This window comes from Equus caballus, chromosome 24 (assembly GCF_041296265.1).
Source record: "Equus caballus isolate H_3958 breed thoroughbred chromosome 24, TB-T2T, whole genome shotgun sequence".
NCBI classification, from domain to species: Eukaryota; Metazoa; Chordata; class Mammalia; order Perissodactyla; family Equidae; genus Equus; species Equus caballus.
Genome location: NC_091707.1, coordinates 54,671,165 through 54,695,617, shown reverse-complemented (window position 1 = coordinate 54,695,617; position 24,453 = coordinate 54,671,165). Strand labels below are relative to the sequence as shown.

Here is a 24,453-nt window from a genome sequence, read left to right as displayed (position 1 = left end):
TTGCAAAAGGTATATAAAAGTTTTCCAAAAGGCAAGCTGCTGAATTACGGTCTGAACACACAAGAAAAATTTAAAATGAGAAATATGAACTGCTCGCTGGTTAATGCATAACAAGCAGACAACCCCAGACATGGGACAATGACTCTATTTTCACCTTCATTTTACATTAAAATCCTGTAATGCTCCCTGGCACTGAAGAGGAAATGAGCCGTGCGTCTGTGCAATGGATCTAGTTTGCATGCGACTCCACACCACGATTCCTGTCTTCTTGAGAACACAGGTGTGCAAACTCCAGCCTCGGAATCTGCCCGAGCCCTGCTGTCGATCTCAGTGCAGCACAGACCAGATTCCGTGGGAAGAAAGGAGTCACTTTTAAGACATAAATTTCTCCTGTTTATTAAGGAACACACACCAAAGAACATTTAGGAACCAACTAAAAGTATAAAAAAGAAAATAAATCATAATCCTACCACTCAGAAAAAAAGAAAGAAGCCAGCGATCACTCTCGGTATACCGCTTTCCAGCCTTTGCATGCACTTTATCTATTTAGCTGAAACTATACAGTATATACAGTTTTATATCCTGTTTTTTGACTCTTAAGGCCATGCATAAGCATTTTCCCTGTTGTTACCAAGAACACCATTTTTTTTTTTTTTTGAGGAAGATTAGCCCTGAGCTAACATCTGCTGCCAATCCTCCTCTTTTTGCTAAGGAAGACTGGCCCTGAGCTAACATCCATGCCCATCTCCCTTTACTTTATACATGGGACGCCTACCACAACATGGCTGGACAAGCAGTGCCATGTCCGCACCCGGGATCCAAACCAGTGAACCCTGGGTCACCGAAGTGGAACATGTGAACTTAACCGCTGTGCCACTGGGCCGGCCCCCAACACCAACATTTTTAAAGATGACACACCATCAACCATACAGGTGTCACACTGTTCCGGTCATGCCCCTATTGCGTGCTTTGCCTCTGCTGTTTCCCATCTAGTTTTTCTCCATTGTGCCTCATGCTGCAATGAACTCCTTTTCCCATCAGGCATTTTTCTGTATTTACACTCACAATAACAATATATGAGGGGGTCCATCCACTGCGTTCTGTCAGCAGTGACTATTGCTCTCTCTCCAACCACAACACTGAAAAAACTTCAACATCAGCAAGAATTTTAAGAACACATGCCTCCATAAACTATTTGATTCTCTTTTCCCCACGATATGGTAACCGACACTCAGCATAATTAAAACATTCCGAATCTTCCCATCCAAGAACATCCAACACGGACAAAGCCAATCAGCAGGCCGAGGCTCTCTAGGGTTAAGATGCATGACAGGGCAGCCCGCTCTTAATATTTAAAAAAACACAAATGCAAAGGAAAAGGAGAATAGTCAAGTTTGGGGAGCTGAGATGCAGACTGGGTGGATCCTAAAACCCAGGGCAGTATCACTGGGTTAAGAAGAGTCGGATACTTAGTATAAAGGGCCGATCCTAGGGACGGGAAAATGCTGCCAAGCAAAAGTAGAGTCTGAGACAGACGTCCCCCTACATAAACCGCACGTCCACAGGCCCCGCATTTTATGGGACTGGCCACAATCTTTCCCCATGCCAGGAAGCCTTGAACTTGATCTATGAGTGCATTATTTTCACGAGACCGCAGTTCTCATTGTTGTACTAGTTAAGTCATATGAAGAGCGATACAGTGAGTCAAACCTTAGAGGGCACGATAACTTGTTTCTAATCAGTGAAATCCTGTCGTGGAAAGGAATTAGGATTCTTATCCACAGCCTCGCAGGCAATACTGACCCAGGGAGCACACACTGCCGGCTAACACGGAGGGACGGCTCCAGCACAGATGCGGCGCTTTCAGGCACTTGCTTGGAGCTGAACCACACGGACCCCTCGGAATGCTCACTGTCTTCCAAGCTGCCCTGTTTCTTTGTGGCACAGCCCTCCCTGTCGCTGGGCAGGCAGCACAATGATGTACACCCAAAACACAAAACACTGAGCCCTAAGCTTTTGACTATTAACCTTGGGGGGAAAAAATCACTTAACATTTAAAAGTTAGAATGCCATGTGTCCAGTCTACTTCGGGGCTGTATTAGGACGGCCAGCTAAAATATCGTAAAGTGATAACAATAATGTGAGCTTTTATAAACCGAAGGAGGTTTGCTTAAAATCCATCTTGTCTAACAGATTCCCCAACCAAACCACGGCTACAGAGTGCCAGCTATTGAGATAGGGGTACACACGCCAGTACCAACACGGCGCTTGCTGAAGGAGGAGCAGCAGCCCAGAGCATCTGATGGAGTCGCTCTCCTCCTCCCCTCATCCATCGTCCTCCAAGCTCAGGCAGCTGAGCAGGGAAAACCACGCCCACTCCATTCGGGGACACCACCCGCTCACCGACTTCCTTAGGACCTTTTCTCTATTTCTTGGCGTGACCTTCTGGCTACTACGTTTTGATTTATTTTCACTTATGAAAAGAATGTTACAAAGAAACATCAGTTATAACTAGGAAAAAAACCCATTTCTCTTACAGGAAGTTTTATAAAAATCACACTTCACTCTTCATCAAGAAAAGAAAACTCCTGGGCAAGCCCTCTTGTATTATTTTTTCCCCTAATTTTCTAAAAATAAAGAAGTTTTCGAAGTCTGAAGTTTAATATAAAGCAACTACTTCAAATGTGCCCTTTAGGATACAGTAGTCATCAGGATTATTTTTGGAGAGACGAGTAGGGCAAGAAGACCTAAAATAACCTGGTTTCTATTTAAAATACCCTAAGCGCTTTGTAACTTAGGAGAAAAAGATGACTTAAAAAGAGTATTCAAAATGTAGGCAACGCCCAGCATGTACATCTCACATGACGCTGGTGATAATTGTCCTGAAGCACGAGATATAGATTTCTTTCCACAGATGTGTGAAACTGCAGCCAAGAGCTTCAGAAAAAACGAACATATGCAACATCAGACAGTACCCTCTCCCGACTCCAAGGAAAATATGGTAACTGTGAAAGAATTTGTTAAGTCTAAATAAAAAAAAGGAAGTTAATTTTAAAGGGACATTTACATACTGTCATCTCAAAATGTTCTAACCAAAGGAATTTTACAGCCAGGATGAATTCTGTTTTCTAGAGCCAGCCACGAGGAAAAGCGATTCCAGCAAAAGATGAGCAATGCCTGTCGGCTGCAAGTAGACATCAGGGTACTAGCCAGCAGGATAGAAGCTTTTATGAGGGGTTGTTTTCCCAAAGTTTTAAGAAGAGGGTCACTACAAAGTTACTTCAAACACAAATACTGCTCTTTGATGTTTTGTTTCCAGGCGCCACATGGAAATGAAATGGTGATTTAAATTTGCCAGAAATCCATGAGATCTGGAATTCTGTAGGAGGTTACTTTCTCATGAATAGCACAGAAGGAGATGCAAAAGAAAGAGGAGCCTTTGCCCAAGAGGAGCTTACTGTCTAGAAGGGGGGATATTATGATAAATCTCAGCATTCTGAGCTCCTCAAGAAGGGGCCTGTCCCCGCTGGGCCCCAGTCCTTGGCTCAGAGCTTCGCACGTGGCATATGACCAATTAAGCATTTGCTGTGCCAAACTGAATGATAGCATAAGATGAGTACGGAGAAAGAGATGCCAGTTATCAGAAGTTTTTACGTGGAACAGCCTCCAAGAGGCACCCAAAGGATTGTGGGTTTTTTACAAGTTAACTCTATCCCAGAGTCTTGATAAAAAATTGTTCTCCAGTCCCTTGTGGACGTTCCTTTCTCGACTCCACAAGCACTTACTGATGACCTGCTGATGTACACCGCCGGGCGATACAGTTCACCAGCGTCAAGCCAAAAAATACTGTCCCTGTTTCTGTGATGATTTTGACAACGCTAACATTGTTTCATTGTTATTCTCAGTTTTGGTTCTCTGTCAACATGAAAGAATACAATGTATCTGCTAGAGCAAGAATCTCCAATGAGACCACTCTACGGCTGTTCCTGGGTATCTAAAACGCCCACCTTTGGTAGGTCCTTTCCTGTTAAGCACGGCCTGCTGCTCCTCCGTAATGTTCAGCCGCCGGACCACGTCGGCCAGAGCCGATTTGAGCAGCTGGATGTCATCTTCTTGCATCTGGACTCGCTGCTCCAGGGAGGCGATGCGGTCTGTTACCTCCATGCTACTCGCCGCAGAAGCGCTGTCATCTAAACCAAAGGAAAGGAAGGAGCAAGTGAGCGAAAGGCCCCCGAGAGAAATCAGACCATACACATATACTGGCACATTGCTATAACATAATAATCTTTAAAAACCAAAGGCAGCGGCTCGTCTGCAGCGATCACGTAAAATCGTTTACTATGTAGAAGTACAACGCTTCGCTCTCCTACAGCCTCCTCATTCTCTACGTTTGTGCTTTTCACTTCTTTTTAAACTGTGGTTTTAATTGCCATTATATTTTTCTAGATGCGGGCCAACTTGTTTTCTTTTCCTCGATGTCGGAGAACCTCAGAGATAGAGGGGATAGAGTTTACCTACTTCAACTTCCCACACATGGTAGAAAGGCACCGTGTCATGGTGTTCCGGCTTCTCTTCCAACAATGCCGACTGACAGGTAAGGTCAGATAATCTCAAGGCCATACTATCCACCAGTCAAGACTTCTAAGGAAGGCTACTCTGACGAAGCCACATAAATGGGCGAGTCTTTTTGTAAGCATACCCTTATGGCCGTGGTAATCATAGTTTCTTGTATAGAATCACTAATTCCCAATTCCTTATTAAGGTCCACCAGGCCCTTGGTGGTCTTCCTTGCCTCTCCAACCTCGTTTTATATCACTCTTCCCTTCACTTACCGTGCTCCAGCTATACTGACCTCTCTCTCCTACCTTAGGGCTTTTGTATTTGCTGTTGCCTTTGCTTGAAACATTTCTCAACCAGCTTTTGGCACGACCAAATTCTCGTATTCTTCAGGTCTCAACTCAAGTGGGGACTCTTCAGACAACCTTCCTAACAACCTTATCTAAAGCTGGTACTGTTGATCACGTCAACCTTATTTCTCTCTTTCACAGCATTATTAGGAGCTATAATCATCTTTCTGTTTGTTTATTGTTGTTTATTGTCGTCATCTCCTAACCAAAAATGTAAGCATCATGGGGTTGCTTTTGCTTTCATGACAGACCCCTCTCGGATAGCACCCCCCTTCCAGAAAGCAATTATTAAGCCTGGAAATAAAACAAAAACAACTACCTGATGGTACTGGAGGGTGGACGCAAGCCTACAGACTCGGGTGGGGAGTCCACACTCACTTGGAGATGGGCAGATGGGGAACTATACAAGCAAATTCTCTCTTTCATGGCTTTTAGCCCAAGGCTAAGTGGTGCACACAGTGGGGGTGTGGGCACACATGGAAAACTCCGAAGTCTTTTCATTCTTAGAAAACCAAAAAGTGAAGTCTGAAAACTGTGAACACTGAAGAGAGTGAGGAGATTCCAGGAGGGAAAAAGCCAGAGAGGGGATCCCCAAACTCTGCCTTCTTCGTATCTCTGACTGTAAATCACACGTACGTGGAATAGACTCGAAAAAGAGTTTGTAGCTCAAGCCCAGCCAAGAAAAGGTTCCAATGAAACAAAGGAAACAACACTCATTAGAGAAAAATAACAGAATGCAGAATCTTCACAACTTAACCCTCTTGATGTCCAGGAGAGAATTAAAAATTACTGAGAACATACTAAGAAGCAAGAAACAGAACACATTCTCAAGAGAAAAGACAATAAATTGAGTTCAATTCCAAAATGAACAAAACATTGGAACTATGAGATAAGGATTTAAAACAGATATTATGACTATCTTCTATAGGTAAGATAAGTATATTTTCAATGAATGAAAAGTTCAATAGAGAATTAGAAAGCATTGGCAGAGAAATAGAAACAAAAAAATGAACCAAATGGAAATTCTAGAATTGAAAAAATATGATTTCTGAAATAAAGAATTCACTGAAAATGGACTTCACAGCTGAATGGATATGACAGAGAAAGACTAAGCAAACCTGGAGAAAGATCGATAGGAAGTATTCAAGGTGAAGAACACAGACAAAAAACTGAAAAAAAAAAAATCCAACAGAGCCTTAGGGACTTGTCAGAAGATCTTAAACAGTCCAGCATATGCTTAATTGCAATATGTGAAGAGAGAGAACAGGGCAGAAAAAATATCTCAAAAATAATGTCCCCATATATCCTGAAATCTATGAAGGACAGAAATGTAAAATTACAAAATGCTAAACAAACACCACGCAGAATAAACACCAAGAAGCTCTCCTCAAGATATGTCATAATCCATCTGTTAAAACCAAAAGATAAAGCACACATTTTGAAAGCAGCAAGAGAAAAATGACATATTATATACAGGGGAACAACAATCTGAGTAATAGCTGACTTCTTGTCATAAACCAGGGAGACCAGAAGTACCATCTTTAAAGTACCAAATGAAGAAAATTCAATCCAGAATTCTATAGCAGGGAAAACATCCTCCAAGAACGAAGGCAAAATAAAGGCATTTTCGGATAAACTAAAACTGGAAGAATTCATTGCCAGTAGATCTGCATTATAAGAAATGTCAAAGGAATTCTTCAAGGTAAAGGGAAACTACATAAGACTGTAACTCAGACCCTCAGAAAATAATGAAGAGCACTGGAAATGATAAATATCTGAATGAGCTCAAGACTTTTTCTTTTGCTTTTTGCATTTTCCTGTTAATGTTCTTATAAACCTTTAAACTTTTTACGACAAAAATTATCACACAGTCTTATAGGACTTATAAGCTGTGTAGATGTAACACATATAATTACCATAACATAAAAGATGGGGCAAATATGAATCTATAAGGTTGCAAGATTTTAATATTTTACATGAGGCATACATTTAACTGTAAGGGATCTATGAAAAGTTGAATCTCTAGGGAACTACTAGAGAATAATGCAAAGAAGTACACCTAAAACTAACAGAGAAATCAAATTGAAATTCTATATTCAAATAATCCAAAAACAGGAAGGAAAAGAGGAAGAGAGGAATAAAAAAGAGAGACAATTAGAAAACAAAAAAGTAAAATGATAAACCCAAACCTAACACAGTAATAATTACATTAAATATTATACATTAAAGCAATAATTTCATTAAACACATCAATTAAAAGGTAGAGAATGTCAGAAAAAAAAAAGACCCAACTATATGCTGCCTACAAGACACACACTTTATTTACTTATTCATTTATTTATTTATTTTTACTTTTTCTATTTTTGAGGAAGATCAGCCCTGAGCTAACATCCACGCCCCAATCCTCCTCTTTTTGCTGAGGAAGGTTGGCCCTGAGCTAACATCTGTGCCCATCTTCCACTATTTTATATGTGGGGAACCTACCACAGCATGGCTTGATGAGTGGTATGTACATCCGCACCTGGGATTTGAACTGGTGCACTGTGGGCTGCTGAAACGGAAGGCGCGAACTTAACTGCTATGCCACTGGGCCGGCCCCTACACACTTTAAATACGTACACAGATAGGTTGAAAGTAAATGAATGGAGAAAAAGACATAATATGTAAACAGCAAGCATAAGAAGGCTGGAGTGGCAATATTAACATCAGAGAAAATAGATGTCAAATAAAATGTATTACCAGAAATAAAGAGGGCCATTTCATAATGAAAAAGGAGTCAATTTATCAGGAAGACAAGACAATCATAAACCTGCCAAATAATAGAGCTTTAAAATACATTAAGCAAAAACAGACAGAATTGAAGTGAGAAACAGACAATTCCACAATTATTCCTAAAGATTTTAACACCGCTCTCCCAGCAACTCATGGGACAACTAGTAAAATAAATCAGTAAAGACAAGAAGATTTGAACAACACTATAAAGCACCTTGACTTAATTGACATGTACAGAAAAATATACCCAACAATGGTAGTACACATGGTACATTTACCAGGACACATCATATTCTGGGCCATACAACAGACCTGAATAAACTTAAAGATTGAAATAGCATGTTCTCTGACAATGGTATTAAATTAGAAATAAAAAAAACTATAAGAGAACCAAGAAAACTCCAAATATTTGGAAATTAAACAACACACTTCTAAATAACCATTAGGCCAAAAAAGACATCACAAGAGAAATTACAAAATATTTTTAATTGAATGATAATGAAAATATATCAGAATGTGTGGGATGTAGCTAAAGCAGGTCTCTGAGGAAAATTAATAGCTTTAAAAAATCCCTTTATTAGACAAGGAGAGAATTCTCAAATCAGTGATTCTCAGCTATCATGTTAAGTAACTAGAAAAAGAAGTGCAAACTAAACCCAAATCAAGCAAAAGGAAGGGAAAGAACAAAGAGCAGAAATCAATGGGATAAAACACTGACAAACGATGAAGAAAATCAATGAAATCAGAAGCTAGCCCTCTGAAAAACATGAATAAGATGTAAGTCCCATGAAAGCAGGGATCTTTTCCACTGATCCACTGCTCTCTGTTGCCAATATGCAACACACAGTAGGAACTCAATAAATATTTGGTAAATGAATGACTAAATGGGTAAACAGGTATCTCCCATGAAGCATGCATCAAATTAGTTTCTAGGGATATAAAGATGACCTATTCACACAGTTATCCTTGAGAAGGTCTCTGTGTAGTGGAGAAGACATATGTCCACAAATTCTAAAACAATTTGATAGGTTATCTAATTGAGAAACGTACGAAGTGGTAAATGAACACAGAGAAGGGGATATTAATTGTATTTGTAGAAAAGAAGCAAGTAGGGGCTGGTCTTGAAGGATAAAAACATTGACAAGGTGGAAGAGCAAGAAGAATGGCGTTCCAGGCAAAGGAAACAACTTAAACAAAAGCATTGAAATATGAAAGCATAAGGAATATTCAGATAATCATGGCTTTTGAAGTTGAAATCTATCATCCCGTAACTTCTACTTACTGGAAATAATTCTAACTTGCCTCTAAATTCAGGCTCTGTAAACTTTCTAGGTAATTGCTATGATAATTGCTTCATACATAGAAATATTTCTCAGGTCTGTCTATGCCACTTCTGAGAGAGAACAGCAGATATTAAATACCTGAGAACCCAGGGAACTTATTAACACTCACATACATCTAAAACTGTTAAGCCTTTATGAAGAAAACACTGTATAACTCTTAAAAAAACGTATATCATAGACATATCTCCTTAAAGAAGTCAAACTGTGAGGTAAGAACTTGCGAACATCCTTTCTCACTCTCCTTCCCTTCTGAGAACTAGATACTCCATTCTTTGTGCTCCTAACGCAGGATTCATACCGCTTCAGTTAGGAATACTGGTGGGCCTCGGGGTATGTGGGTATGTCCTCTTCTCTCTATCTCCCTGTTGACTGAGACATATAAACAACTTTCAAAACCCAACAGTGAGAAAACAAACAACCCAATTAAAAAATAGGCAAAAGACTTAAATAGACACTTGACCAAAGAGCGAATGGGCACATGAAAGGCTATTCGTCATTAGCCATTAGGGAAACGCAGACTCCAACCACGAGATATCACTGCCCACCTGTTAGAGTGATTAAAATACAAAACGCTGACAAAACCAAATGCTGTGAGAACGTGGAGCAAATGAAATTCTCCTCCGTTGCTGGCAGGCACATGAAATGGTACGGCCACTCTGGAAAACAGTCTAGCAGTTCTTTATAAAGTTAAACATGTTCTTAGCATGTAATCTAGCAATCCCTAAGTACTTACTCTAGAGAAATGAACACTCACATTCATACAAAAACCTGTACACCAATGTTTATAGCGGCTCTATTCATACTCGGTAAAAACTGGAAACAGCTCCGACGTGCTTCAGCTGGAGAAGGATAAACTGTGGTACATCCATACGATGGAATACCACTTAGCAATAAAAAGGATGAACTACTGACATGTGTAACAATTTGGATGGATCTCAAGGGCTTCATGCTGAGGGAGGGAAGCTAGTCTCAAAAGCTTACACACTGTATGATTCCATTTATATGACATTCTTCAAAAGACAAAACTATAGTGAAGGAGGGTCGATCAGTGGTTTCCAAGGGCTGGGGTAGAGGCGTAGCACATGGGAGTTTTGGGGGGTGATGAAAATGTTTTGTATCTGATGGTGGGAGTCGTTAGATGAATCTATACTGTGTTAAAATACATGGAATTGTCTCGAACAAGTCAGTTTTGTTGAATGTTAACATAACAATAAGGTAACTTTTTGAGAGTTCAACTGAGATGCAGTCTACCCATTGGCTTTAGTACTGAAGAGGATAAGTTGGCCTCTATTGTCTACGTTTGCGTTTTCAAATCAATATCATACAACACCACCAAGTAAGACAGGACAGGCTTGCCCTGAATTCTAAAAATTTATTATGCAAAATAGCATCACTGTGGTCTCAGTGTGCGCTATAGATAGCTTTAATAAAACTGCATAAATCAGACTCTATTTTAATTATGGCACCAAATTTATATAGAAAAAGGTCTAATTCAAAAATTTTGCCAAAAAACAAAACCCCAACCAGCTCAATATCTGCCTTCAAATGCAAGTGATTAAAAACTGCAATGTATAATCTCCTTGAGAGAACCTCCACTTGTGAGGTTTGCTGAAGTTTCCCCCATGACATAATCCTTGCGCTTTTCAAATCCTGCCAGAATCACCGCTTTTAACCTGAAACCGATCGTCTTACTTCTGTCCCTGCAGGTGATTACGCTCAAGAATAGACCGGGAGGCTTCTTGGCAGCAGCGTGAGCTATCTGAAGTTCTTAACCCTCTTGTGCACAGAGAAGGCCAGTGTTGTTCGATGACTTTACTCTCCAACTCAGCTGGGAAAAAGGCTGATTAGCATAATGAAAACAAAACCCAAAGCTTGGTTTAACCAACACAAGTCAATCCCAACCTCTGAACGTTTTCCAGGATGCCACGCACAAAATGGGAGAGTTCATCTGAATTCTAGCAAAGAAAATCTCATTGGCTTGGGAATCCAGCACAAATAACACCTTAAACTATTTATTTGAAAGTAATTTTTGTTCCTGTACCTCTAAAATGTATCTATGGACGTCATTAAAACAGTTTTAACAATAGACCTGCTTTATCTTTTTTCTAAAATTTTCACATTCTGTCAATATTCTCTATATTTTTACCTCTCTTGGGTTTTTAAAACCTCTGTGTGAGCTGGAACTGCGGGCTGGGGCTGAGCACCTGCTCACTGCCTTAGGCAGGCATGGGGCTCTATTTACATGGACAGGCAGAGGTCCCTTTATGTCAGTATCAGGTAACTATCTCTCAGATGGCGATCATGCAGGGCAAACTGTCCCGGAGGCAAAGGACACAAGAGATTTAATCCCAGGTGGACCCAACCCCGCAGTGGAGTGAGGCCCTTAATGCAGATGCCTCAGACCTTCCGGGGGCTACAAATTCCAGCCTCAGGGCACTTTGTCAACGTCCAAACGCGGCTCAGAAAACGAGTCCTTGGAAAGGCTGATTGCCCGTGTTACCTGCCACTGGACTGTCTGGGTCCTGGGGCTTCAGAAAGAGCACTTTGAGATTCAAATCAGGCAGGGCTCAATTCCTGCATCCGTCACCTGTTAGCTCTGTGACCTTGGCAAATGACCACTCCAGGAATCAGACCACCTGCCTCCTCAAGTTCATGTGAGGATAAATGTTAATGCATATGAAACATCTAACAGAACGATGGCAAATAGATGCTCAATGCAAATGGTAGTTTAGCATGATTACAGTTCATTGTTCTTAAGATTATTGGTTTTTCTTTTAAAGATTGGCACCTGAGCTAACAACTGTTGCCAATCTTCCTTTTTGTCCCCTGCTTTTTCTCACCAAATCCCCCCAGTACATAGTTGTATATTTTAGTTGTGGGTCCTTCTAGTTGTAGCACGTGGGACGCAGCCTCAACGTGGCCTGACGATCCAAACCAGCGAAACCCCGGGCTGCCGAAGCAGAGTGCGCGAAATTAACTACTCAGCCACAGGCAGGCCCTGATATTAGTGCTTATAATAGCAAAAAGCCAACATGGACCTTCAGTGAAATCAACATTAACAATAGTTATTGAACAAATTTTGTGAGTACTGTGCAATGTTTGGCCCATGAGAGAGGCCTAGGCTAGAGGAAAAGTTACTATTTCTGCCTCTGGAGCACCTCTGGTCAAGCTGAGGACACACGACATTCATCTTAAGACAGAGAATAGTTCCTTACAAGCCCTCTCACATGACAGCACGTGATTAGCGGCCAAAGGATGGACCAAGAATTCCATTCACGGCTCCATCTCTGACTTGACTCTCGTGAGAACCCAGCCAAATGCTGGCCTCTTTCTGCGTTTCAAGTGATATCATGGGTCCAGGCAGGTGCTGAGCATCTCTGATTCCACAGGCAAAAGGATGACCTTGTAGCTCTGCCTTTACCCCAGATCTTCATCTAGCTCTGACTTTTAACTTTAATAACCTTTTTAGAGTAAAAAGTGGCACAACAAGATCTTCAGGTAACTTGTCTGTTTTAATCTACTGAAAAGGCGAGGTAAGTGCACTTTTTCCTCCATTCGTATGATTATCTCATTATCTAGAGATAAAAACAGGCTCTTGAGTCTATAAATCTTCTGGTGATACGGAGATGTTGTCTGAGTAATGTTCCTGGAGGTCAAAGGAGGCCTATTCATTTTAAAAGGTTAACTTAGAATCTGTCCCCTTTATCCTGAGATGTTCTTAATGTTCTTTCTTTAATTATTTAAAATAATAAGGACAGCATCAAAAAAATAACAGCTACCCTTTATTCCCCACCTACTGTGCATCAGATCCTACGCCTCGCACTGCATTATCTCCAGTCTGTATAACATCCTCCCATTTAGGGGTAAGCCCCATTTCATAGATGAGCTTGGAGAAGTTGAGTTTCTGGTCCACCTCATCTAAAGTCATGCAGCTAGAAAGCAGCAAACCAAGGGCTAGCTGAAAAGCCTCTGCTATTTTCACCGTATCATGTTGTCCATCCAAATGACAAGTAGTAACTCCAGTGAGACCTGCATGATACCAAGTAAAATATACAGAGAATTTTTGCATCATTTCACCTTTTTGAAAATATCAGACAAATGCTAGTTAGAAAAAATCTTTTTACAAGGTTTTAATATTTTAGAACCAATCATGTAATCAATAAGGAATAACAACCTTTCACTCAATAATTTGCAGATAGACATCCCATATAAAAGCTGGCTTTCCCCATTAAGCGCTGTTTTCAGAGAAGTTATATTGTCATACTCTGAACCATTCTATAGTAACCAACAACAAAAGAAATAAAAACCAGGCAGTGTAGAGCAGCAATATATCCTCGGTCATTTTAAGGTCTCGATTTCAGCCCTACTGTCAGATTCGCAGCCCTGTAACCACTCCTGGCTAAAGGGTTCCAGTTTTATTTCATGTCTAAGACTCCTGGTTCTCCTTTGATCATCTGGGTCATTCAGGAGCTCCGAGTCTTGCTCATCCCTGGGCTGGACCTGCCACCTGAGCCCCAGCTCTGAAATTCATCGCTTCATAGAAAATTACAAGACCTGACCCTATCCATCAGTAAACCTCTCTCAACTGAGGCTCAAGAGCTAACACTCATATACCTGACTGTGAAAGAATTCCTCAACAGCCCTTGACTGATAGAAAAATGCTGCCATTGCCTATTGATTAATGGAACTTCAGCAGAGCCTCTGAAAATCTGGAAAGAAATGGCATAAAGATCTTTTATGAGTCGTAGGTTGTGAAATAGTGGTGTTGGAGACCAGAAAATACACATGAGATCACCCTAAGAAGCAACATGCAACTACGTTGACTTTAGATGACATGGAGTTTAAAGCTAACAAACTTTCCATCCAGTTCAATAAAACGTTACTGAGCATCCTTCTGGGCCAGACCTAGCGCCGGGCAACGCAATGAACACTGCGACCTTCCTAACCTCAGGGCGCTCGGTCTAGCAGAGGAGAGACCGGCCAGCAAATAACCATCACAGAAACACAGGAACCCGGATGAGAGAGCAACGAAACAGTCCCCACCCTGCCCCCAACTCTACACGCCAAATCACAAGCTTGGCAAAGAGCCCAGCTCTGGATGTAATATGAGGACAGGAGAAACCTAGATCCAAATACAGGAGGAAGAGCAGGATTTCAGGTGAGCTGCTGGGTTTCAGTTAAGGAATAATGAATGCAGCAAAAGAGGAAGAATGAGCACAATCACTTACAGAAAGAGACAGCCTTGAAATTCTCTATGGAGTATTTAGGAAATGTGTTAATTACTTTATCTTGAAATATATTCTAATTTCATTTTGCCTAACCATAGTTATCAAGCCAATAATGACTTCCCATGGAGCCCTGAAATTCCTCGAAATCTCTGGAATGTTTAATTCCACACACATATGCACACACACATGCACACCCCACACCCATACACACTGGCATGCACACACACACGCACACGCACACACACACACCACACCCATACACACTGGCATGCACACACACACGTACCCCTCCACCTTTGCAGAAGTAATTTTGTTTCTCTTTTCTGTCAGAAACTAAAAGCCCTGGGTACTTGAAGGTTGTTAATGCTTTTTTGTCCACTTTACGGTTTTAAGGCAAACAAGAGATCCTGCAGTCGAACAGAAAAGAAGCCCCCAATAACGTGTGAAGCAATGTGCCTGAAAACTTGGCTTTGCTCTGAAGGTTGCAGGACCAGGAGCACTGAGCGCAGGAACGGCCTACCCAGCCCCTGGGACAGCTGGGAGGAGAGAGAGAGAGAAAAAAGACTAATGCGTTTTAATAATGCTCCTCGCAAGTCATGCAGGACTGCCAAATCCTAACCATAAAAGGAAAGATTAAAATTATGGAGGTGGGGAAGGGGAGAGCAGACAAAGTAATGAGCATCGGGTAGGACTTGAAGAAGATCTGAAACTGTGGCCTGAATTTTTATTTTACATACAGACTGTTACAACATGAACTTGTTATATTTGCTGTTCACTTCTAGATAAGATGTTGTCAGTCCCTAAGCCGACTTAACAAAAAGTATCTAAAAAGGTGGCTTTAATAAATTTTCATTGGATACAATGGTTTTAAAACCTTTCAGCAAAAAGAATAAAAGCTATTCTTATCCTAAGTTTTCCTATACATTTCCATTATTATAAAAATTTTTCTATTTAAAGTACTATAAGGTTACATTACCCATAACACATTGTCTTCTAGACTGAATAGTTGTGATTAGTTTCAGGCAACATTCACTTGCATGACAGCCTGTCCTTTAACAGTTGGGATGAAAGTCAGAAAAGCACAGTTTATTTGGTTTAAAATCCATCAACGGAGCCAAAGCCAGATAACTGGTTCTCTAAGATAAAATTTCCTGAAATGCACCGAAGCTAGCAGTCCGTCTTCAGGATAATTCAGTAGGTGTGTTTGGCTCTTGGAAGACACTTAAGACCAAAAATACCTAGCTTCTCCTCGTAGAACTCATCTTCCAGATTCTTATTTAACAAGTGGAGCAGCAAGATTCTAAGGTTAGAACGTAAAGGAAGGTTTGAGTTCTAACCTCCCAAAACCCACATTCTTTTTTTTGTGATGACTGTTGCTCCTGTAGAACTTTTTCTTTGCCCTTTCTTATTGACATTGTGTTAACTACTTTTTAAAAAGTGCCATCAACTTCTGCTTCGGCCAAGATGGAGCAACAGAAACTGGATTTGTCATCCTACCTAAAATAGTGAAAAAGAACAGTCAAAGTCTATTACGCAAAGGTTTTTAAGACATTGGACATCAGACAATGAGGGACATCGATCACCCAGAGACAGTAAGCAAAAGAGGTGAACCCTACAGTTGCCCCAGCAGACAGCCTGGAGAGTTTCCAGGAAGTGATGCAGGGAGGGGAACCTAGGTGGACCTGGAGGTCTCCCTAAGTTGGGGGGACAGAGCTGGACATCCAGAGAAGCCAAGACGACTAGAGTCCACAGGGCAGAGTACTGAAGAGGAGCAAGCTGCAGAGAGAGAAGACTTCAGAAATCTGTGGAGAACATCCCCGAGTCTTCAGCTGAGAACTGACGAGCATTTACCCGTGAGGAAATGACCCGGGGCTGGTGAAAGAACCAGCCGAAAAGAACAAAGAGAACAACCACCACAGCTCACACAGCACTGGCAAGAGTTCCTGCCACCATCAGCCAGAGTGGAAAACCACATAACCCACAGGGCTTATAATCCACAGGGAGAACACTCATGGGATTTTACCCCAGACTAAACCCTACTCTGGTCCCCCTCATAAAGCTTAAGAGTGAGACTCGAAGGAATCAAACAGCTTCCAAGGAACCTAACCACATCCCAGAACAAAGCTGAGAAGTATTTATAGCAATATAAAAATATCCGGCTCCCCACAAGGTACAATTCAATGTCTGGGATCCAATAAAAAAATCCCCAAAAACCAGGCATTCAAAAAAGCAGGAAAATACGACCCATAATAAGGAAAAGAACCAACCTAGCAAAACTAAGCCAGAAATGACACAGATGACAGAATTATTAGATAAGGAAAATTAAGCTGTTATTATAACTGTATTACACACATTCAAGAAGCTAGAGGAAAGACTGTATATGTTATGGAGAAGCATGGAAGATATATATTTAAAAAATAACTCAAGCTTCTAGAGATGGAAACTATAATATGCTGGATGAGACTGACTGCAAAGATTAATGAACATGAAGAAACAGCAATAGAAACTGTCCAAAATGAGATACAGAGAGAAAACAGTCAAGAGAGAGAGAATGAGAATAGAACACCAAGGAGTTTGTAAGACAACCTCAAGTGTCCTAGCATCTTTGTAACTCAAGTCCCTAAAGGAGAGGAGAGAGCGGGGAACAAAAAATAATTGAAGAAATAATGGCTGAAATTCTTCCAAATTTGATGAAAATTATAAACCCACAGAACAAGAAGCTCGACGAATCCCAAGCACAAAAAACATGAAGAAAATTATACCAAGGCAGAGCAAAATCAAATTGCTTAAGACCAGTGATAAAGAGAAAATCTGGCAAACTAGGAATAGAGGAGAACTTCCCGCACTTGATAAAGAACACCTACAAAAAGCCTACAGCTAACACTACACTTACGGCGAGAGACTGGATCATTTCCCACGAGACGAGGAACAAAGCACGGCTGTCTCCTCTCATCACTCCTATTCGACATCATACTGGAAGCCCCAGCTAGTGCAAGATGACAAGAAAAGGAAGTAAAAGATACACAAATTGAGAAGGAAGAAATAAAACTGCAGATGATATGACCGTCTATGTAGAAAACTCCAAAGAATCAACAAAAAAAAACTCTAGAACTAATAAGAGATTATAACAAGGTTGCATGATCCAAGGTTAATAAATAAAAGTTGACTGCTCTCCTTTCTACCATCAACGAACAATTAGAATTTGAAATTAAAAACACAATACCATTTACAAGAGGACCAAAAAAATGAAATACTTAGGTATAAGTCTAACAAAATACATATAGGAGTTATATGCAGAAAATTATAAAATTATGATGAAACATTTAAAAAAGATCTAAAGAAATGGAGAGATAGTCCACATTTATGGATTAGAAGTCCTAATATTGTTATGACGTCAATTTTTCCCAACTTGATCTATAGATTCAACACAATCCCAATCATAATCCTAGCAAGCTATTTTGTGAAGATTGAAAAGCTGATTCTAGAGATCATATGGAAAGGCAAATGACCCAGAATAGTCAACACAATACTGAAGAAGGGCAACAGTGTTGGAGAACTGACTCTACCTGACCTTAAGACTTGTTATAAAGCAACAGTAATCAAGACATCACGTTACTGGTGAAAGAACAGACTAGAGCCCAGAAATAGACCACTCGAACATAGTCAACTGGTCTTCGACAAACGGGCAAAGGCAATTCAACAGAGAATGGACAGTATTTTCAACAAACGGTGCTGGAACAACTGGAAATCCATGAATCTAGACACAGACCTTACAACCTGCACAAAATCAACTCAGGTTGGACAGAAAGGGAAATTAGAAAGTATTTTGAACTGAATGAACACGAAAAGATAGCATATAAAAATTTGTGGGGTGCAGCTAAAATGGTTCTCAGAGAGAATTTTATAGCTCTAAACAACTTCAGAAGAAAAGAGGAAGAAGCAAGAGGAGGAGGTGATGGGACATGACCTCAGCTTCTACCTTAAGAAACCCAAAGTAAAGAGAAGGAAGGAAGTCATAGACCTGGGAGCAGAAATCAGGGAAACAGGGCAAAAAAACACCAACAGGGAAACCCAATGAAACCAAAAGCTGATTCTTTGAGACAACAAATAAAATTGACAAACCTATAGATGAATTAATCAGGAAAAAAAAAGAGAATACACAAAGTATCAATATCAGGAAGAAGAGGTGACAGCACTACAGATCAACAGGTATTAGAAGGATAACAGGAAATATTAGGAGCAACTTTATGTCACCAAATTCAATAACCTAGATGAAATACACAAATTCCTTGAGAGACAAAACTAGCAAGGCTCACATAAGAACAAATAGATAATCTAAATAGGTCTGTCAAAGAGAGTGAATTTGTAGACAAAAACCTTTCCACAAAACCCCAGACCCACATAACTTCACTGGTGGATTCTATCGCACATTTCAGGAAGAAATAATACCAGTTCTACGCAAACTCTTCCAGATAATCAAAGAGGAGGGAATACTTCTCAATTCTTCTATTAGGTATTACTGTGATGTTAAAATCAGACAAACATATTACGAAAAAAGTGTTGGTAAGCACGTGGAGCAACTGGATCTCTGACACACTGCTGTGGGAATGTAAAATGGTGCAACCACTTTGGAAAACAGTTAAACCTACGCCCACGGTGTGATCCAACCATTCCTCTCCTAGGTATCTACCCAAGAGAAAGGAAAGCACACGTCCATGCACAGACTTGGACACAAATGTTCAAAGCAGTTTAGCTGGAAATAGCTAAAAACAAGAAACAGCCCAAATGTCCATCAACAAGTGAATATATCAACAAACTGTGGTGTGTCAACACAATAGTAACAAGGACATTTTAAGACTGAACAAGCAACAACGTGGATGAATCTGAAAATAATTATGCTGAGGGAAAGAAACCAGAAACAGAGCGCATGCTGTAGGATTCCATCTATATGAAATCACACAAGATGCAAACTAATCTTTAGTGACAGAAGGTTAGTCGTTTGGGGTGGGGGGACCGAGGGATGATAAGAGGGTACAAAGAAAGTTTAGGAGACGATGAATATGTTCATTATCTTGATTGTGGTTATGGTTTCATGGATATACGCATATGTCAAAACTTATCAAATTGTTCATTTAAATATGTTCAGATTATTGTATGTCAATGATATTTCCAGGGAGCCTTTTTTTTTAAAAAAGGGGAGGGAAGCAGCCAAAAAACCCTGCCATCTTTCAGTAAAAAAAAATTATATGTATTTAATGATTCCAGAAAATCTACTCAAGTATTACAAGATATCAAAAACCCTTTGTGGAATGAGGCAGGATACAAAGAATAAGAAAATATTCAGTTTGGACAAAGAAAGGAAAAAGTTAAATTGGACTGTTTCTGGACCTAAAGGTCATAGCAGATTTTTTTTTCTCAATGGACCTCAAAAAAAAAAAAGAAAAATATTTTTAATCAGGGCCACTGCTACATACTCCAGCAGTCATAGTAGGACTGTATTTCCCCTACATCCCACCCTCCAATTTTACTCTCTTAGATTAGCTTTTAAAATCCCACTGGAAGCTCCTTATTCCAAATTCTACAAAAGATACAACCCTCTGGCTCACAGCTGCTGATGGTCCAATGGGAGCAGCACCAAGTTGCCGAGGGCTCAGGTCTGGGGCCCCGACCAGACGTGTTTCCACAGCACCTACCCCTGGGGGCTGCGGCACTCTCCACTGGGCTCTCTTTCCTCTTAGAGTTCGGAGAGTGAGACTGAGATTAAACAACCAACTAAACCGTTTGGCTGAATATTCAGATCTATCCAAGAAGACATTTCCCTCTCCATATTCAAAGCCCTGCTTCCAACTCCATCCCAAAATACACTGGAAAATAGCGCTCTGAGTACATTTCTATAACGTGATCACTTTTAAAGAGCGCTCGAATAATAGAAATTGACAAAGTAGTTCTCTAATTTCTTAAATGCACTTGAAAAGGATATTTGTGCATTTGAGTGGTAGCATTTTCCAATGTGAAAATTTGCAGTTTGATTCTTTATTTGAGTACCATTTGAAATTTAACCTGAAACATAAACACTTAGGAAAAAAAAAATGGGAGAAAGCCAAGGCCAGAAGAAGGGACAGGAGATGATTAAAATAACCTCGTCAATCCAGAACCCTCAGAGAATAAGCTTCCCAGAAAGACAAGTATTAGGAAGGAGCTACCCTTTTAAGGAGCCCACTTTTTAAAGTTTCAGCCATTTTGCTAAACAACAAAAAGATAAACAACCCAATAAAAAATGGGCAAAGGACTTGAATAGGCATTTCTCCAAAGAAGATATGCAAATGGACAATTAGCACATAAAAAGATGTTCAACATCATTGATCATTGGAGAACTGTAATTGAAATCACAATGAGACACCCTGTCACACATACTATGATGGCTATAATCAACAAAATTGAAAATTAAGCACCGGTGAGGATGTGGGGAAATTGAACCTTGTACACTGCTGGTAGGAATGTAAAATGGTGCAGCCACTATGCAAAACAGTGTGGTCATTCCTCAAAAAGTTAAACAGAGAATTACCCTTCCACTCCTAGAGTACACACCCAAAAGGACTGAAAACAGAGACTCAAGTGGATATTTGCACACTCACATTCATAGCAGCATTATTCACAACAGCCAAAAGATAGAAACAACCCAGTGTCCATTAGCTGATGAATGGATAAAGAAAATGTGGTATAGCCATACAATGGAATATTATTATTCACCAAGAAAAAGAAATGAAGTTCTGATACAAGCTACAACACGGATGGAACTTGAAAACATTTGCTAAGTGAAAGAAGCCAGCCACAAAAAGACAAGCATTGTATGATTCCAGTTATATAAAATGTCTAGAATAGGCAAATTCATAAGGGCAGAGGCAGACTAGAGGTTACCAAGGGCTAGGGGAACGGGGAATGGGAGTTATTGCTTCTTGGGCACAGAGTTTCTGTTTGGGGTGATGAAAAACCTTGGAAACAGACGGTAGTGATGAAGTTTGCACAACATTGGGAACATAATTAATGTCAGCGAATTTGTATACTTAAAGATGGCTAAAATCACAAGCTTTGTTATATATATATATACATATCTCACACATATATATATATTACCACAATAAAAAAGTGCTCCCAATTTTTTCCAACCATTTTGAATGACTGGCCTTCAAGAAAATGATATATTCATTCTTTCATTCATCTCCTCACTCTCTGTATCAGAGGCTGTGCTGGGTGACGGAGGCGCAGAGTCTGTAAGCACAGACAGTTGCTTTAAGAAAAACGCAATGGCAGAGAAAGAGGCAGGCATTCAAAGAGATGCACAGACCCTCAGACAAGGCTGGAGGGTCTGGAGGGCTCCTTGGTCCACAGGACAGTGGTGGCTGGGTTTTAAAGGACTAAGGAGTTAGCCAGAAAAGAAAGGCATCCCAAGAATGCCTAGTCTATATAAGAACAGCTAACAGAATGTTTAAGATGAGAACTAATGAGCTTGTACCTGCATTTTTGAAATAAAGAAAATGAAACATTGGTGGATAATAAACGTATAATGATTTGGAGCCATAAAGAAAAAAAAAACACTCTAACTATCAGACATCTATGAAATGAACCTAGAAATCAATACCCAGACTGCAAAAACACCGACGACTTCAATTCCTTCCTTTTTCTTCATGGGTGAAAATTCTGCAGAGAAAGAGCATTCTGTCACCTTCCTAAGCCACATGTGCACTGTGGGCCTACTGGGTCCGGACATTTTGTGACAGTCCTCATGCTGACCTGGTCCAGACACTATATGAGGGTGGATTAGTCTGCTCAGGCACTGTAACAAGGTATCACAAATTGGGCAGCTTAAATAGCAGAAATTTATTTTCTCACAGTTCTGGAGGCTGGAATTCCGAGATCCAAGTGTCAGCAGGGCTGGTTTCTCCCGAGGCCTCTGCCTTTGGCTTGTAGCTGGCCATCTTCTCTCTGTGTCTCCACATGGTCATCCTTCTGTGCCTGTCTGTGTCCTAATCTCCCCTTCTTATAAGGACACTAGTCATTTGGATCAAGGCCCACTCTAGTGACCTCATTTTAACCTAATTACCTCTTTAAAGACCCAATCTCCAACGGGAGCCACCTTCTGAGGATTAGGACGTCAACATGAATTCTGAGGGGACACAGTTCAGCCCACAACAGATGGTATTTACAGCACCCAGACCTTTGAGATCCGGACACTCTGTGAGGGTATTTACTTAGTACCAGTACCGACGAGGTCCAGCTGCCCTGCCAGGGTCTTTATAGTCTGCTAAGTGGCTCTCTGTGGAGCAGGACCGTGCCCGCCTTCATGCCTGCTGTATTTATTTTGCACCTAGGATGCGTACAATGCCTGGCTTTGAATGAATACAAAAATAAATGGATGAATTTACTGACACCCTCCACTGGCTGAAATCAGTATCTGGAACCACCTTGAATAGTCTTCTGCCGTGTTCTGAACCACAGTGACGTCCTGTTCCCGGCCCATACAACGTTCTTTGTTTCACAGAACATTCCCGGTCACAGCAAAGGTCTAACGCCCATTCTGCTCCTGCCTTGTTTTCTCTCTTTGGCGTCAATCTGGACTTCAGCTTTTTTTCCTTCTAAAATAGAATCACATTTATAACATTCATAGAATTCTAGAATAGTCTAAATAGTGATTTTTTGCCCTAAGATTTTTTTTTTCCAGAAGCAGGGCAATTCTAAACTTGGTCAGAACCCTTGTGTCATATGGTTGTGGTGCCACTAGAGTCAATGAACCGGGGAAAGTGTCCATTCGCCATGGGACATGAGGACAGCACTCATTTTTACAAGACTGATGGGACTGTGGGTGGTTGTGACACGTTGCTTACAGTAACGATGCTCTGGGGGTTGGATGTCAGTCCTCTGGGAGAAGGAGTGGCCAAGACTGGAATTCTGCCCTCCCTGATAGTTGCTTCACATAACTGTGTCCCTTTCCTGCTCAAAATCAAGGTGTGGACGCATTCTGCAAATGCTACAGACTTTCTATATTGTAAAATGGTCAATCCTCACGAGAACGAACAGTCATACTAAGCCACACAGTGGCCCATTATTGGACAACCATGCACCAAGGTTCTTCCGTAGCTGGAGGGACAGACCCCTGCTCGTGTACCATAAAGTTGAGAGGCAAGACCTTCAAACAGGTCATGGCTCCTGTCAACAGAGATGCCTAATGTCTAAAACAATTTTTTTTTTTTTTTACATGAAAGACCTTTATTTTTTTCCTTATTTTCTCTCCAGAGAGATCCAACTTGACTGTCCCCACTGCAGTCAACAGAGCAGAGCTCTGGGACCCTGTGAGTGGAAGTACACAGCGAGGGGCTGGCTGGAGCCGGGCATGAATTCAGCGCACCTGGAAGAAGCTCCCAGGCAGAGCCAGGCACTCGTCTCGCTGCCAAGGGTGCACCGTTCCCATCCTTTGGGAGTCGGAGGCTAACAGGGGAAAACAGACAACATACACATCACAGGCTATGCTGAGTGCTGGAACAGAGGTGGACACAAGGCGGGGGGAACGGGGAGGATGGGAGACGTGGGAGGAAGGACAGAGACTCTGCAGTCAGGACACTCAATCCTGTCACTTTCTAGCTATGAGATACTGAACGATTGTATGAGCTCTGAGCCTGGGTCTCCTCATTGTAAAGCAGGAGAATAACACCTAGTGGATAGAGCAGAGTGAAGATTAGAGATAATGCATACTAAAGACCTTGGCTCCTAGCAGTTACTCAGTAAACCACAGCTATTCTTGTTTTACCTGGGGCAATCAGGGAGAGCTGCCTGGAGGAAGTGGTACTTACCCCAGACTGATACTGAGTGAAACCTGGACTACACAGTCAAAGTCACTTAGTTGATTTTCTTCAGAATACTTAACACTTTAGGAAATTACCTTGCTCATTTATTTGCTAACTGGTTCATCATCCCTCTCCCATCAGAACGTAAGGACTTTTTTGTGTGTGTTTTCTTCACTGCTCTTTCTACAGAGCCTAGAAGTGGGCTTGGCATACCTCAGGCACTCAAGAAATACATGTTGGAAGAATGAGAAAACTAACACTTCGCTTGTGCTTTTATAGTCCAGTGTCCCCACATACACTGCTCCATCTGTTTCTATAATAAACAAGGTCAGGACAGGCATCATTCGATCACTTAATCCACTTT

At 41.0% G+C, this 24,453-nt stretch overlaps 1 protein-coding gene across 12 annotated transcripts in view; it reads right to left on the bottom strand.

Annotated features, from left to right (window-relative positions):
- The window catches only part of EML1 (EMAP like 1), a 166,890-nt gene that overhangs the window by 70,068 nt on the left and 72,369 nt on the right, over positions 1 to 24,453 (bottom strand). For 11 of the 12 annotated variants that reach the window (XM_005605439.4, XM_070249698.1, XM_070249700.1 and 8 more), the window contains one exon: positions 4,008 to 4,190. In XM_005605439.4, the coding sequence (XP_005605496.1) occupies positions 4,008 to 4,190 (183 nt within the window). Of the gene's footprint in view, positions 1 to 4,007; positions 4,191 to 22,140; positions 22,266 to 24,453 lie in introns of those variants that run through there. The other variant, XM_070249704.1, reaches the window with a different exon arrangement.